This window comes from Carassius carassius, chromosome 4, assembly GCF_963082965.1.
Source record: "Carassius carassius chromosome 4, fCarCar2.1, whole genome shotgun sequence".
Lineage (NCBI taxonomy): Eukaryota > Metazoa > Chordata > Actinopteri > Cypriniformes > Cyprinidae > Carassius > Carassius carassius.
In genome coordinates, this window is record NC_081758.1 from 10,857,335 (window position 1) to 10,872,807 (window position 15,473).

At 37.9% G+C, this 15,473-nt stretch overlaps 1 protein-coding gene across 2 annotated transcripts; it reads left to right on the forward strand.

The window, feature by feature from the left end:
• Positions 1 to 2,528: 2,528 nt before the first annotated feature.
• On the forward strand, positions 2,529 to 12,464 carry LOC132133771 (E3 ubiquitin-protein ligase Praja-2-like). 2 transcript variants are annotated; one of them, XM_059546726.1, is made up of 9 exons: positions 2,529 to 2,625; positions 3,397 to 3,588; positions 4,652 to 5,639; positions 6,921 to 7,094; positions 7,788 to 7,973; positions 8,613 to 8,727; positions 10,261 to 10,375; positions 11,038 to 11,153; positions 12,018 to 12,464. In XM_059546726.1, the coding sequence occupies exons 2-9, from the start codon at positions 3,399 to 3,401 to the stop codon at positions 12,135 to 12,137; spliced, it is 2,004 nt and encodes a 667-aa protein (XP_059402709.1). In that variant the 5' UTR covers positions 2,529 to 2,625; positions 3,397 to 3,398; the 3' UTR covers positions 12,138 to 12,464. The 2 variants fall into 2 exon arrangements, with proteins under 2 accessions (XP_059402709.1, XP_059402718.1); XM_059546735.1 differs by having other exon boundaries at positions 6,924 to 7,094.
• The last annotated feature ends 3,009 nt before the right edge of the window (positions 12,465 to 15,473 follow it).

Here is a 15,473-nt window from a genome sequence, read left to right on the forward strand (position 1 = left end):
TCGTAATAGCTGGAACTGTTGGGTGAGCTCGGACACCTGCGTCACCAAGGTTTGAACCGCGCGACCAGTGTCGTCAAGACTCCTCTCCTGGGAGTCCATCCTCCGAACACTGGCGCTGAGAAACTCCTCGAGGGTGGAATGGTGACTACTCGCTGCCTCCATAATGGTCAGATCGTTCTGTGAGGCTGGAATATGAAGGACAGGAGGCAAAAGCAAGTTAACAGAGTTTATTATAATATTTGAGATGATGGTAGGTTGGAGAATGACGCAGGAACCGCGATGGCAGCACAGACTGGTGAGTAGGTGAATTGAGTGCGCTAATGATGATGACGGCGGTGGTAAATCCAAGTGAGGTGACAATAATCCGTGAGCGAAGGTGATGATCCAACAGAAACCGAACAGGAGACAAAGCAAGGCAGGGACACATGAATCAGACATCAGACACGGACGACCTCAAACAACGATCTGACAAACAAGAGACGAAAGACAGGGTGTTAAATAGGCAGTTGGAATGAGATGCACCTGCCACTGATCAGACGATCAGCGGCAACACCCACATGAAACAATCAACATGACGTAACATGAATACAGCTGGAGACGGTGCATTCATGAACCGTGACAATTAGTGCATTCATTTATGTATAGCGACACATTAAAAAAGTCTCTCAAATGCATGTACTAGAATATTGTACAATCACAAGATCATAATATCTACACAATAAGGCGCAAGATGATGTTTTTTTATTTGGGGGGGGGGTATACTCCACCTCAAAAAGAATATTTTGTTATTAATCACTTACCTCCATGTGGTAACCGGTAAAAGCTAGTTCGTCTTTGGAACACAATTTAAGATATTTTGGATGAAAACCGGGAGGCTTGTGACTTTCCCATTGACTGCCAAGTTACACTGTCAAAGTCCAGAAAAGTATGAAAAGCATCTTCAGAATGGTCCATCTGCCATCAGTGTTTCAACCATAATGTTATGAAGTGACGAGAATACTCTTTATATGTGAATAAAACAAAAATAACGACTTTATTCAACAGTTTGTCTCCTCGTTGTCTCTCCACATCACCGTAGCCCCATTTTGGAGAATCTGAACTGAACACAGACAGCGTACGCTCTTCTGTGTCAGCCGTGCTACAAGGATGCACTGTTTTCTTTCAAATCAAAGCGGAAATACACGTAGAAAACATATCCTTGTGGCGCACAGTTTTTCATCCAAAATCTTAAATTGTGTTCCGAAAACTTACAAAGCTTTTACAGGTTTGGAACCACATGGGGGTAAGTGATTAATGACAACATTTTAATTTTGGGGTGGAGTATCCCTTTAGCGCACAAGTAAATATTGAACACAGTGCACTTATATTAGATAACATGCACTATTTTTAGTTTTTATTTTGTAAAGTACAAACGAAAATGAAACCATTTTAAAGCATTAAATAACTCATTTTACATTCTGACATAACTATGTGCTGTTGACTTCTGTGCTTTTTTTATTATTATTATTATTATTAACCAGTTCTTATCACTATCTGCATGTCTCAATGAGTATGCATTGATGGAGAACAAGCTTTTGTGGGTTTTGAGACCAGAACTAAGCTGACTAAGCAATAAAGCTATTGTGAACCCCTTTATAAAAAATACCTGGAGGTGGAGAATAATATGCAAATGATCATATTCACTCAGCATTGCTTGATCTAATTCACAAATATCTCAAATACAATTTAGTAGAAATTAATTGTATTGAGCTTATGTTTAACATGTTATATTGAAATAATGAAGATGTGGGGCAGACGGGGCAGCTGTGCCCTTACGAAAATTAACCATGGTTTTACTACAAATAAAACCAAAAAACCATGGTTACTATAGTTAAACCATGGTAACCACAAATTAACCATGGTTTTGCTATATTAACCATGGTTTAACCATGGTATTTGTAGTAAATCTGTGGTTATACAAATGGTAGTCAACACGCCAAAAAAACATGGGTTACTACAGTTTTACTATAATAAAACCATGGTTATTTTTCGTAAGGGTGGCCTAATGGTTAGAGAGCCGGACTAGTTACCAGAAGGTCGCTTGTTCGAGTCTTGGTGCTGGTAGGCTGTAGGTGGGGGGAGTGAATGAACAGCGTTCTCTTCCACCCTCAATACCCATGACTGAAGTGCCCTTGAGCAAGGCATTGAACCCCCCAGTTGCTCCCCGGGTGCTGGATATATAGCTGTCCACTGCTCCGGGGGTGTGTTCACTTCTCACTGCTGTGTGTGTGCACTTGGATGGGTTAAATGCAGAGCACCAATTCTCAGTATGGGCTTTCATACTTGGCAAATGTCACGACCTTTAATGTCTGTGCTACCCCAGACTGGTTGCTGGCCCCTCTCTGGTTACCCCTATGAAAACATCCCGACTCCGCCACTGGTCCCATACTGCAACATCCTACCCCATCCCAGACTGCTTATTGGTTTCCAGGTGGGCTTTAAATTGCACATGTGCCTAGCTGCACCCGATTATAAAGCTGCCAATGATGCTCACAGCTGATTGGCGGCCACATGTCACGTGACTCTTAAGGCTAGTGGTGACGTTCGCAGAGTTAGTTGTGATACGGGAGGCGTCCAGGAACACAGGTAAACAGTTACTGTCCGTTAACAGACGATACATTTCGTAAAACAAAAACACTTTGTGAGTTTTCTGCGTGAAATTGGAGGAATGCAGGTTTCGGCAGACATTATAATCCACGCTCTAGAGGCAGTAGCGCTTCTCGACAGACATTAGTTAGCTTGTTAGCTGCGCTGAACTTGCAACAGGGCCCGTATTCGACTAAATTGATCCAATTGATCATGTGAATCACGAGATTTGTGTGCTGCTTTAAATAATAGTCTGCTTTGAGGGCTGTAAATTTCATTTATTGTAATTATACATCTCCATTTGTTAAGCACCTTTAATGCGTGTTGTTGACGGATATGATGTGTTTGATGCAATCTACACTGACAAAAATAACATGACAGTGTTACTCTGATCAGCATTGATGTGATCTGTCATGGGTTAGAAAGCTTTAATTATATTCCTGGTCCTAGAGTGGCATTGCACATTTGCTATTTCCCATATTTAGCACCCATGATTAATTAGTAGAGGATTCTTAGATTCTTTGAGAATAGGAATGATATTTGGGAAAACTTTTTTTTTTCTTAAGCTGATGACCAATAAAAAAATTTTTTATAGTAAATATTAATCTATCTGACTTCCAAGAGCTTGAGCATTTAAAGTGGCAGATGACATAACTGTAGTGCACACTTCTAATACACAGAACGTTATCTTGGGTTGGTGTGGACAGCAATATAGTTCTGGTTTTATGTTTATAGTTATTGTTCATGGTGTGAATTTTCTGCTTCTTGTAGGAATGGGTCAAGAAGCAGGGAAGTCTGCGTGGCCCAAACCAGCAGGAGGATACCAGACCATCTCAGGCAGGAGATACGGCCGGAGACATGCCTATATCAGTTTCCGGCCGGTTACAGATAAACTAAGAGTCGCATGCACTGAGGACTGTCAAAACATGGAGAGGATGAGTATTCAAAAGGACCCGGCAGTGGGTACGTACAGTAGCAGCTGCTGAGGGAAAAAACCCTTAGTGGATGATGAAACTATAGAGTTACTCAATATTAAAGCCCAAGTGTGTCTTTTTTTTTTACCACAAATCTACCAAAAACAGATTTGCAAAAAGAATGAATGCTTTTGGTTGGAAAAACTCCTAGTCCCTTTCCAAACTCATGCCAAGCCAATGGCAAACAAACAAGGCAGTGTTTTGAAAGTGCCACTGTTTTTTTTAATTTTTATTATTATTATAATGTTAGATTGTAAAATTATGTTAAAATTATAAACTTAAGCAGTCAAGTTTGGAGTAACTGTAAATTTTTGAGCAACAAAAGTGAAGGAATGGGTTTTGAGATTGAGATGCTCATGGTGAATAAATAGCTTTGTAATATTGGGAATAATACAGAAACAGGAATTTTGAAGAGCTGAAATATGCATGTGTGGGTTTTTCTGCTTTAGAGTGACACATTCATCACCTTTAAAAGGTGTAGACCGAAAACCCTGTAGGAGACCATCTGTCTTTATTATGCAAATACATGCGAGAATGGTGAGGGTGGGTAGAAAGTACTTTTAAATGGTTTTTCGGTTTCTGACTTTTAAGAAATGGACAGGTCTTATTTCACCCCAAAACCAAACGAAAACATCAATAATATTTGATTAAAATGAATGATTGAATTGATTAAAATCTCACTAGATTAGTTTCTTCTTCATAAAAAAAAGAAATAGTTTTCATTATAAAGTATAATTAAATGTCATAATCTGCCATAAATATGACTGTACTATTTATTGCACTGCCTTTAGGTTGTAATCTTTGTGATGTATTTTTTTTTAATTGTGTCTGAACAGGATGATTTCCATTGAAGTTTTACAGTGTGTACATGGAGACACATTAAAAAGAATAGTAATCTTTCTAAAAATAGGCTTTCTTATTATATTCTGTTAAATTTGGGAGAATGAATCAGAACATTTCTTTGACATTCACTCTGTAGTATGCTTGTATCAACTTGTATCCAGTGAAGGAGAAAGAGTAATAGGCCTAACTGAACCATTTGTCCTCTATAGCATCAAAGAGCAACATTTCTTCAGTGCTTCAGACTATCCTCCCAACGTCATGCACAAATGCAGTGTGCCCTGAGTTGAACGCTGCATCAAATCAGGAGGGACACAACAGGAGGCAGTCATCATTGTGTAGAGTCACAAAAGCACCCTCGAACCATTTCAAGAGACCAAAGAGTGAGCAGGTTGTGCCGTATGACAGAAAATATTATTCTGGTATGGAAAAAAGTGAACATGCGAGAGTGTGGCCCATCAGTGAAGACACTAAACCCAACCCGGAAGCTCTGAGTTACATCAACATTGATGCCTATGAGCCTGACAGTAGCGGCGCCGAGGAGGAGGACTTGTGTTTAATCCCATCTCAGGCTGCTCAGAAGAGACTTGATGGCATTTGTGAACTGGGTGGAAATTCGCATCCTAATGTATTTTCAAAAATAAGTAAACATTCAATGCAAATAGCACCTTCTAGAGGCGCAACAGACCTTTGCTGTGAGGAACCAGGTTTTGAAAGAACTGTAAAAGCAAATGGCAAAGTTAGTCCATTGTTGGTTGGTGAAGACCAAGCTCCAAAATGTCACTGGGTTACGGCCAGCTCTGCACCCTCTTCCTGTAAAAGCACAGGAACAACCAACCCTGAAGATACATTTCAGTCTGACATGGTCGTGAGGCCAAAGATCCGCAAACATACGAGCGAGACTCACCTTGAGAGGAAAGGTTCGGAAAAAGAGGAAGTAAGCCATTTGTCAGGCTTAGCAGTCAGAAACAAGTGTGGCTCGGCACCTCCGGGTTTCCTTGCCCAAACGAGCCCTGAAAATGAGTTCTTCTTTGATTTTCCTCCCATGGCCTCGAGTGACCTCAGTTCTGAGGACAGGAAAAATGAGGATGATGATAACACTAAAGCAGATGATGAAGAGGAGGATGATGATAATGACATCTGGGAAGATCTGGAGAATTTTGGAGAGAAATGCGACCCTTCTGCAAAGGGCGATGAAAGGTACAGTATGTATAGCATTTATCTCAAAATGTGTTTGATAAATTATACATGTATAATATTATTAAGAGGATCTTCTGCTTCAATGCCAGTGGTCAATACACAGTTGGTGTGATGAGACTCTAGTGGTTATACTATTGCACTTTTCCCAATTGGGGTGCAAATTGATGTCACATCACCATATTTATTTTATTTAAATAAATAATGGAAGAAAATCTTTAGACTTTATAAACTATCATTGTACTGTAAAAAAAAAAAAAAAGGCTTGTTAAATTGTTTAATGCTTTTGAAAAAGGTATTTTATGCTCACCAAGGCTGCATTTCGTTAATCAAAAATGAAACTAACGTTGTGAAATATTATTGCAACTTGAAATAACTAGTTTCTATTCGAACATATTTTAAAATGTAATTTATTCCTACAATGCAAAGCTGAATTTTCAGCATCATTACCCAAGTCTTCAATGTCATGGTTCTTCAGAAATCATTTTAATATACTGATTTGGTGCTCGAGACATATATATATTTTTGTTATTATCAATGTGCCCCTTAATAGTTTTCTGGAAGCTGAGGTGCATTTGTTTTTCAGGATTTCTTGAATAGACAGTTCAAAATAACAACATCCATTTGAAATAGAAATATTGAGCAATATTATAGACGGTTAAGTCTTCACTGTCACTTTTGATCAGTTTAATGCTTCCTTGCTGAATAAGGGGGTATGCATTTCTATTACAAAAATTCTTAATGACCCCAAACCTAATACTTTTGTTGATTTTGTATTTTTTTAAATTTAATTCTAAGAAATAAAAGCACAATATTTAGGTCCCACATTTTATGTGCAACCCTGTTAACTATTTTGTGACGTTTTAGATATTAGATATTTCTATAGCATGGTCGGTAAATACTCTTTATTAAGTTTATTTAAATCAGGTTCCAAATCAGGTGGTCAAACCTCATTTTCGAAAGGTTAAGCCCCTATTTTCATGGACCGTTTGTTAAAAAAATAACATAATTGCAACCTAGAGTGTCAAACTCTATTTGATAGCCCATTTGTTAAAAAAAAAATACACATTTAATAAAGATCCTCATCATAGAAGTCACGGATGAGCTTGGGCGTTTACTGTGAATGCTTGATGAGGTATCCACTCAGGAAATGAGCGAGGTGCCAAAGGTGCGCCCATTGGGTGTTCATTCAGCATGCTAAGGCTCTTCAGCTAAGAGGATTAGATTGACTTTTCGAGGTGGGCTCAAATGTGTTTGTGTGTGTAACCTGCTCTGTGTTCTAAGCAGCAGCTCAGAATTCAGCGAGGGCGAGTGGTCGGCCTCGTGGACATCTGACTCTGGGCTGGAGAAGGAGAGGTGCACAAGTGAGGAAAGCTGGGAGACTCTGCCTGGCATGGATGAGCCGCCTGGCAGCAGCAGCAGTCTGGAGGAAGTGCCTTCTCTCAACCTTGCATTAGAGTAAGCACACATCCTCTAACAAACTCAAAACCAGTGGTGTCCAAACTTATCTGGACTTGATTCATACATTTTTTCCATCATTTTTCTGACAAATGAGTATGCCATATGGAACACAGACACAAGTGCTACTGCTATTATTCCGACATCTTTGGTCACCAGGAACAAATGCAATGTCAGATTAATTTAAATATGTTAAATATTTAATAATGTTAAAGGGATAGTTCACCCAAAAATGAACATTTAATGTTTATCTGCTTACCCCCAGGGCATCCAAGATGTAGGTGACTTTGTTTCCTTAGTAGAACACAAACCAAACTGTTGCAGTCTGTCAGTCTTATAATGCAAGTGGACGGGAATCATGGCTAAAACATACAATAAAACTAAACAGAAACATACAGAAATGAAACCGAATTGAACCCTGCGGCTTGTGACGATACATTGAGTAAAGATACAAAATGATCGGCCTGTGCAAGAAACTGAACAGTACTTATATAGTTTTTTTTGACCTCTGATTCATCTCAATGGTTTGAGTTAAAAATATCTGTTTGTGTTCTACTGAAGAAACAAAGTCACCTACATCTTGGATGCCCTGGGGGTAAGCAGATAAACATCAAATTTTCGTTTTTGGGTGAACTATCCCTTTAAAGCATTCCTATTAACTACCTGAACCTGTCTGTGTGTGGTGTCCTTCAGGGAGCAGACCCCTCTGGAGGAGGGCGAGATCCCCTGGCTCATGTATAATGAGGACTCGGGCAGCAGCAGTGATGAAGATCCTGATGGTGTCAGTCAGTTTGTGCACCCCGGACTCTTTATTCTGGATGGCAACAATAACCTGGAGGATGATTCCAGCATGAGTGAAGACCTGGACACAGAATGGAGGTCAATAAACCTTATAGATAAATTAACAATAATAATAATTAAAGCACTGCATCACTGTATGAATCAAATATATACAGGTTCTAATTAAAGTTATAAAGAGTTTAATTTAAGAGCAGTGAGTGATTGTCTCTGTATTTTTTTTGTTTGATTAACATTAATGACACGGACAGCAGTAGGTTTCTTAGGCTGCTGTCACTTTAAGACCGAATGCATGGATCAAAATTCTGACAAGCATCCGATTTCTTTCCCAGTTTTTAGATCCACTTAAGAAGTCTTTATGTAAATACTCGCCAAGACAGACATTTTTGTCATATTATATTTGTGTGTATATTTGTCCATTTATGCATTACGCTTTGATAATACAAAAAAAGGAAAAGAAAGAAAAATGAGCTTGTCATACAAATATATCACTGCCCTAAAAAATTGGCTTCATTTCTTTATGCAAAAAAAACCAAAAAACTGATTTTGTGTGAAACATGTTACGTATTCATGAGATACACCCCACAGATGCAAGACAAAAATATTCAAAATGTTGATGAAATTTATTTCCTATCATATGTTACAATAATAACTATTATGATTGTGTCAGCTGCAACACGACAACCCGACTAAGACAGAAAGGCTGTATTTGTTTTTCAGGTTCCTGGATGAATTTGGTGATGGTTTTGGGATGGCTCAGGCAATCTCTTATGTGGATCATTCCCAGCTCCTTACTTACATGGCATTAGAGGAGCGTCTTGCTCAGGCTATGGAGGTGAGGGACCTCTGCCCTGTTGCATAAACTTGGGCTGCATGATTTAGGGGGAGGAGGGAATATTGTTTTCTTTTTTGTCCTGCTACAAATTTTGATTGGCTTTTTTTTTATTTTTATTTATTTTTTTTTTTTTTGAGTTTTGAAAAATTACCCATGTACAATGGGTATAGAGAAGAATCACTGTTGGAAAAAGGATCCCCTCCTTGTGTCAGTATTTTGTTGAACCACCTTTTGCTGTAATTACAGCCTTCAGTCTGTTGGGATATGTCTCTACTAACACAGTGTGCTCAGTTTTGCTGTGTGCTTTGGGTCGTTGTCATGTTAGAAGATCAAACCTTCTTCGCATTGACAACTTTCTGGCAGAGGGCAGCAGATTTTCCTCAATAATTAGACCGTATTTTGCCCCATCCGTTTTTTCTTCTATCCTGACGAGTGCTCCAGTCGCTGCTGCAGAGAAACACCCCCATAACAGGATATTTCCACCTCCATGCTTTACTGGAGGAATGCTGTTATGACATATTGTTTTTTTTGTTTAGATTTTTTCTGATATGTTGGTGTTATATCTTTCGCTTGGATGCTATAAAGCCCCTCTCACTCGGAGGTTCCTGAACATACATGGATAATGTATTCTGTGATTTGTCCCGGGATCGTTTGATTTTGGTTCATTCACACTTCCAGTGATTTTCCGGAATTTTCCATGTTCGCACACATCCCATAAAGATCCCGCAAAGAAACTTTTTTCCTGATGTGACGTGTAATGTTTCACTGAGCTTGTGAACAATCTCCGCTTCAGCGTGGATAGTGAGGAGCTCCCTGATCGGTTTCATTAGTTTACAGTAGAAAAATTATGAAAAATGTTTAAATTACAGTACTAATATTTATGGCTGTTTTAATTTCTTAATTTTAACATGTAAAACAACCACAATTTTAAGGAGCTGTTAAAGCTTCTCTTTTGTTTTGTTTAGATTAATCATGCAGCTCTGGCATAAAGCATATATTGAAATACTTGCCAAACTGAAGGGAGTCTGTATTGCTTCCTTACTATTGTAATATCACCATTTGAATCACGGTGCAGTCTTAACTATATTAGGTGTTGATGTTAACAAGAGTCTTGAGTATTTATTTATTTTTTATAAAGAATAGCATCTTTTATACATCATCTGGAACCATTTTAATTAATGGTAATATTAAAGTGGAGTTTAGTTTAGTTATTGTTCATGTCTTAATGAAATGAAAGCATAGTAGTCTTCCGTAATGTGTACTGCTTTTTCATTAACATAAATATTGTGTTTTCATGAGCAATTATAAAAAACTGAATTTATACAGATAAATGGTCCATCTTAATTAATCTAAATGGACAATATTAATAAATTGGGATCAGTTGCTGAGTGATGTCGTTATGCCCCAGCAGACTTCATTGATTTCAGCCAATGAGAGAGCACACTGGCAATGTAAGGCTTAATGTATAATTAACTGGCTTCTATGTTTACCCAGGGGAAATGAAATATGCTAATGTGTTTTGTTGTGTTGCAGGCAGCACTGGCTCATCTGGAGTCTTTAGCTATAGATGTGGAGCAGGCTCATCCCCCCGCCACCGAACAGACCATCGACTGCCTACCCCAGATCCCCGTCAATGCTGAAAACACTGGTATTACTGCCTTTACATGTAGCTACATAAAGTGCCCAAAATACAAAGCTAGCAAGTGTCTTATAGTACTGCATACAGTTTCAATCTGCTCAAACAATATGCAATTTCAGACGGACTCTGTATTTAGTAGAAGATCAGTAAAAACAATAAGGAAGTGCATTTGGGGTGATAAATCTGCTTTGTCAAGAATAAAATGCCTGAAATGAGTACCGTATTTTCCAAACTATAAGTCGCACTTTTTTTCATAGTTTGGCTGGTCCTGCGACTTATAGTCAGGTGCGTCTTATTTATCTAAATTAATTTGACATGAACCGAGAGAAATGAACTAACATAAAACATTACCGTCTACAGCCGTGAGAGGGAGCTCTATGCTGCTTATTGCTCCTGTAGCCTACCCCTAATAAACATAGAGCGCCCTCTCGGCTGTAGATGGTAATGTTTTCTCTTGGTTCTAAATAAATGCGACTTATAGTCCGGTGCGACTTATATATGCTTTTTTCCTCATCTTGACGTATTTTTGGACTGATGCGACTTATACTCAGGTGTGACTTATAGTCCGAAAAATACGGTAATTTGATGTGTGCTTGACTGGATCAAGACATGTTTGAATATTTGGTTCACGAGTTGAACCTTTTCCATGCACACTCTCGTTGGTTATGCAGAGCAGGAGCAGTGCTGTGCCATCTGCTGTTGTGAATATGTCAAAGATGAGATTGCAACCCTGCTGCCGTGCCGCCACATGTTCCATAAACTCTGTGTTACTCTCTGGCTCAGAAAGGTAATGCCGTTTTTCTTGGAGATTGTGCAAGAAAAATGATTTCATCCAAAAATAACATAGTCATCATTTATTCCCATTTTGATTCCGATGTTTCTTTTCAGAACATGAATAAAAAAAAGAATGCATCCAAACCTTTCATGCATTAAAAGTTTGAATAGACTGTATTGTAAAAGTGATTATTATGCATTCAAGTCTTTTAAATAGACATTATCATTTTATATAATGAAGAGATTTCTATACATTTTTGTGAGTATAATTTATTTATCTATGCATAAACTGAGCTTTTTAAATATTGCGAACATGGAAGCTTAATGTGCGACAACAAATGCATGTCAGACAAGCAACGTTTGAGCTTTCGATGACCATATTTGATTCTATAGCTCTATGCAGTATTTTATGTTTGTGTCGTTATGAACATTTTGAAGTTTTGTCTACATGGGGCCAGATTTACTAACAGCTTGTGCCAGCGCAAACCCTCTTTTTGCTTTAAAAATTACCGTAAGAATTTACTTAAGACACAGGGAAAATTAGCCAAGAAAAGCCAGACATACAATAGTTCTTTTTGTGGCTTACCTTATTGCATATGCATTTTTAGGAGTTTCCCTTTCAGACACAAAATTTATGGGAGGACAGTATTTAAGATATGAGATTTATGGAAATGATCTGGTTGTGTGTGCTCTTTAATTCCTGCATTGTCAGTAGATCACCCGCAGAACTTTCCACTCCCATTGACACTTTAATGGGATTGCACACTCCCGCTAATTTGCTTTTAGTAAATCTAGCTCATGGACAGAATTTTTTGTGAACTATTCCTTTAAGAGCAGAAGTTTATAATGTCTTTATATGTCTTTTCATGATTTTCAGTCTGGCACATGTCCAGTGTGTCGCCACGTTCTGACCCCAGCGGTGACCGAACCTGCGGCTTTAAATTCTGAACAAGAAACGCCACCATCCAGTCACAGCGCATCTGGGGGAACATGTTAAACGGCATAAAAACACCCCTGAAAGAGATACTCAAATAATAAATCATCAGTCTCGCAAAGAAGTGGCAAGCAGCGGCCTGAACTAGCTTTCAGATTCCATTTAACCTAGTGACTCGTGCTGCAATTCATGGTCCTAACGTGGCAAACTAAAACTTATTTTCTAAGAAAATATGAATACGTATATATTCATAGGAAGCATGTTTATTCATGTTTCAATTCAAATGTTTTTGCACATCCTGGCTAAACATAATTACATGTCTTTAACTTTCACGTCCTGTCAAGTTAAACTCCAATGCAATCCTCCAATAAAAGCTCACATTTGGTTCAAGTAATGATTTCTTTGATCAATTCAGAGTGGTTTCCACCCTCACTCCAGATATGCAGATCGGAGCCTTCCAGATTTAAGTGCATGTAGCCGGATATGAATTATAATTGCAGTGCGATATATTTCACTGGTTTGTATAAATCATCCAAATGATGGCCACTAAATAGGTAGTTTTTATAAAAGCACCTTCGGGGGCAATATGATTTCTAGAAGACTCTGTCCAAGCGGCTGACAGTCTGAACTGGAAAATATGATGGTGGGGTACTATAAATATGAAGTGGCTTTGTGCAGTTTATTGCGAAGGCAGTTGGCATTAATTCAGTGTCGTGTTATTTAGAGGCGTAAGCTCGTAGCGGTGGAGAAAAGCATCACTGCAGAATAATACTCAGAGAAAGGTTTGAACTCCTGAAGGTTCAGCACTGTATCCCGGAAAGACACACATATAATCATTCAGTTGAGATGTGGGATTCATTTCAAGCAGCGAATTCAAAGACTCAAAAAAACTTTATTGCAAGTGTTATAAACAATGAGCAGACATTGTTATAGTTAAACGACCATCAGAGAGGTGTTACGAGCAAACAGAGGTGAAAGAGAACTCCATGGAAAACAAGGAATCAAGCCCATTTATCTTTTCATATTTCTTTCATCTGGCAGGGGTCAAAATCTCTAAAAGCATTAGTTTGAAAATGAAACGTCCAGTGTTGCTTTTCTACTTTTGTTGATGGATCAATTCAAGCCAGTTTGGAGTTGATCTTTTCCTGAAACAACTATTTTATGCCGTTTTATATCTGGGGATATTTCAAAGCATAAAAAGGCCAAAAGTGCAATCAATATATAAAATTTTTCCATCACAAAATAAATAGTCCAGCACAGGGAAGGAAGAATTGCCCATGTGAATGACAACAGAAAATTGTGCTTATTGTTAAATACTCTGAAAATGAGCTGTCAAGTTATGAATGATTTATTAAGAGTATCGCTGCTCTAACAAAGCAAGCCATTTTTCTGATGTTTACAAGAACACTGTGCAAGTCAGACTTGGGAAAGGGAATGTAATGTCTCTGTGTAACACACAAATTTCAATATAACGTGAGACAATACTGGTGTTTGCTTTAATACACTGACAGTATGAATCATAGTGAATGGTACAAAAAAGGCAAGATTAAAATGCTAGAATAATATTACAGTATTTCAAACACCACACTACAGGGATAATTGTTTTGACATTTAAAAAAAGAAAAACAAGAGCTCACTTACCAGTATTTTAATTGATGTAAGCTCAGCTTAAAAAAAATAAATAATTTTGATCTGAACTCACTGGTGAATCATGCAAGGATACAAATCCAAACTGTATTATACAGTAGCTTTATGTGTATATTGTCACCAGTTCTGTATGATTAGCGCATGCATTTTATTGCATGTCAAACTCCATTGACTTCTGGCTGCTTTAGTGATGATTACAACATGAAGAGAGAGAAAAAAAGAAAAAAAAGATCTTGCAGAATAGAAAGAAGCACAGTCAATGTTATGGGACCCTCTTTACATATTCCAAATGTGCAAATATTAAATCGGTATTGATTCTGGGTCATCATCGCTACTATTATAACTGAAAGTTGATGCATATTCCTGACAGTCATCCACATTCTAATATTAATTTTGCAGTGAAAACAAAAAACAAACTCCTATAAAATTACATTACTGAATCTACAAAAAAGTATTTACAAAATACAAAAGGAATGCTTTTATAGAGTAAACTTTGAAGAAACCACTATTCCATTTTTGTGGAAATGGAACGACAAATTTATGTGACTCGGGAACAAGAAGTTGCTGGTAAGACACGGTCTGTGGAGCTTGGGTACATAAACATGGAAAGAAAATGGCACCTGAAAAAAATAGGAAACAACCTGTGATAGTCTTAATACAAAACACATCATTGTCTAACCAAACCTGCAATACTTGTGTGGGTAAATGCACCTATTATGTCTCGAGGGTTGTTTGCATGAGAAAACCTGATCTTAAAAAAGCACAAGAACAAGAACATCACAATCCAAGACAATAGCATAGATAAAAAATAAACCTGCTTGTGACTGGCTTTGGTTGTTGGTTACCCAAAACAACAGCAATAACGACAACAAAAAAACAGAAATCCCCGAACAGGACACAACACAGTCAGTTTTGGACAGAGCTTTTGGTGATGTCTAATATATGCTACATGGCAACAATATAAATATAAAGAGATTCAGTTCACTGAAAAATGTCCATTCTGTCATTATCTACTCATCATTTGTCCAAAATAGTATGATTTTCTTTGTTCAAAGGAGATGTTTTTGTAGACCGCTCTTTTCCATACAATGAAAATGTTAAGTTATTCACTAAAATCTTTCCCTCGTTGGCACGTCCACATATTTAAATTGTATTTAAATGTGACAATGAAGAGCATTTTTGCATCACTTGAATCAAAAGTGTTGTCACACCTTCAAATTACGGATCTTAATATATACAAACCATCAACGAGATCTGAAAGCTACAATGCAGCAAAAGTGATTGAAATGTACTGCAAAGGTTGTATAGACCACTTCTGTGATACTTTTCTGGTGCTTTTTAAAGCTCAAGGGCTCCGGTCACCATTTTCTTTCACAGACTGGAAAAGAGCAGCGTGAACATTATACATAATACATTTCTCCTTTTGTTCTCTATGGAAGAAACGAAAATCATAAAGCACTGGAAAGGTATGGGGGTGAGTAAATGATGACAAGTTGACTTTTTTTTTACTATCCATTTAACCATCAGATGGCATGAACCATGAAGAGGTGGGAGGTTGAAGTACTTGGAGGAAATCTGAAGGCTTGTAAACGGTAGATTGATGGAGTGTCCATGTCATTCAACTGGTCTCAAGCAGCCGCAGGATTGCTTGGTTTTACATGAAGGCTGTAGTATACCATTTTTGTGATCATAAATTGCACTTCGGTAAATCTATGCATTTGGTCTCACTGCTTGAGTGCTGAAGCATTGGAA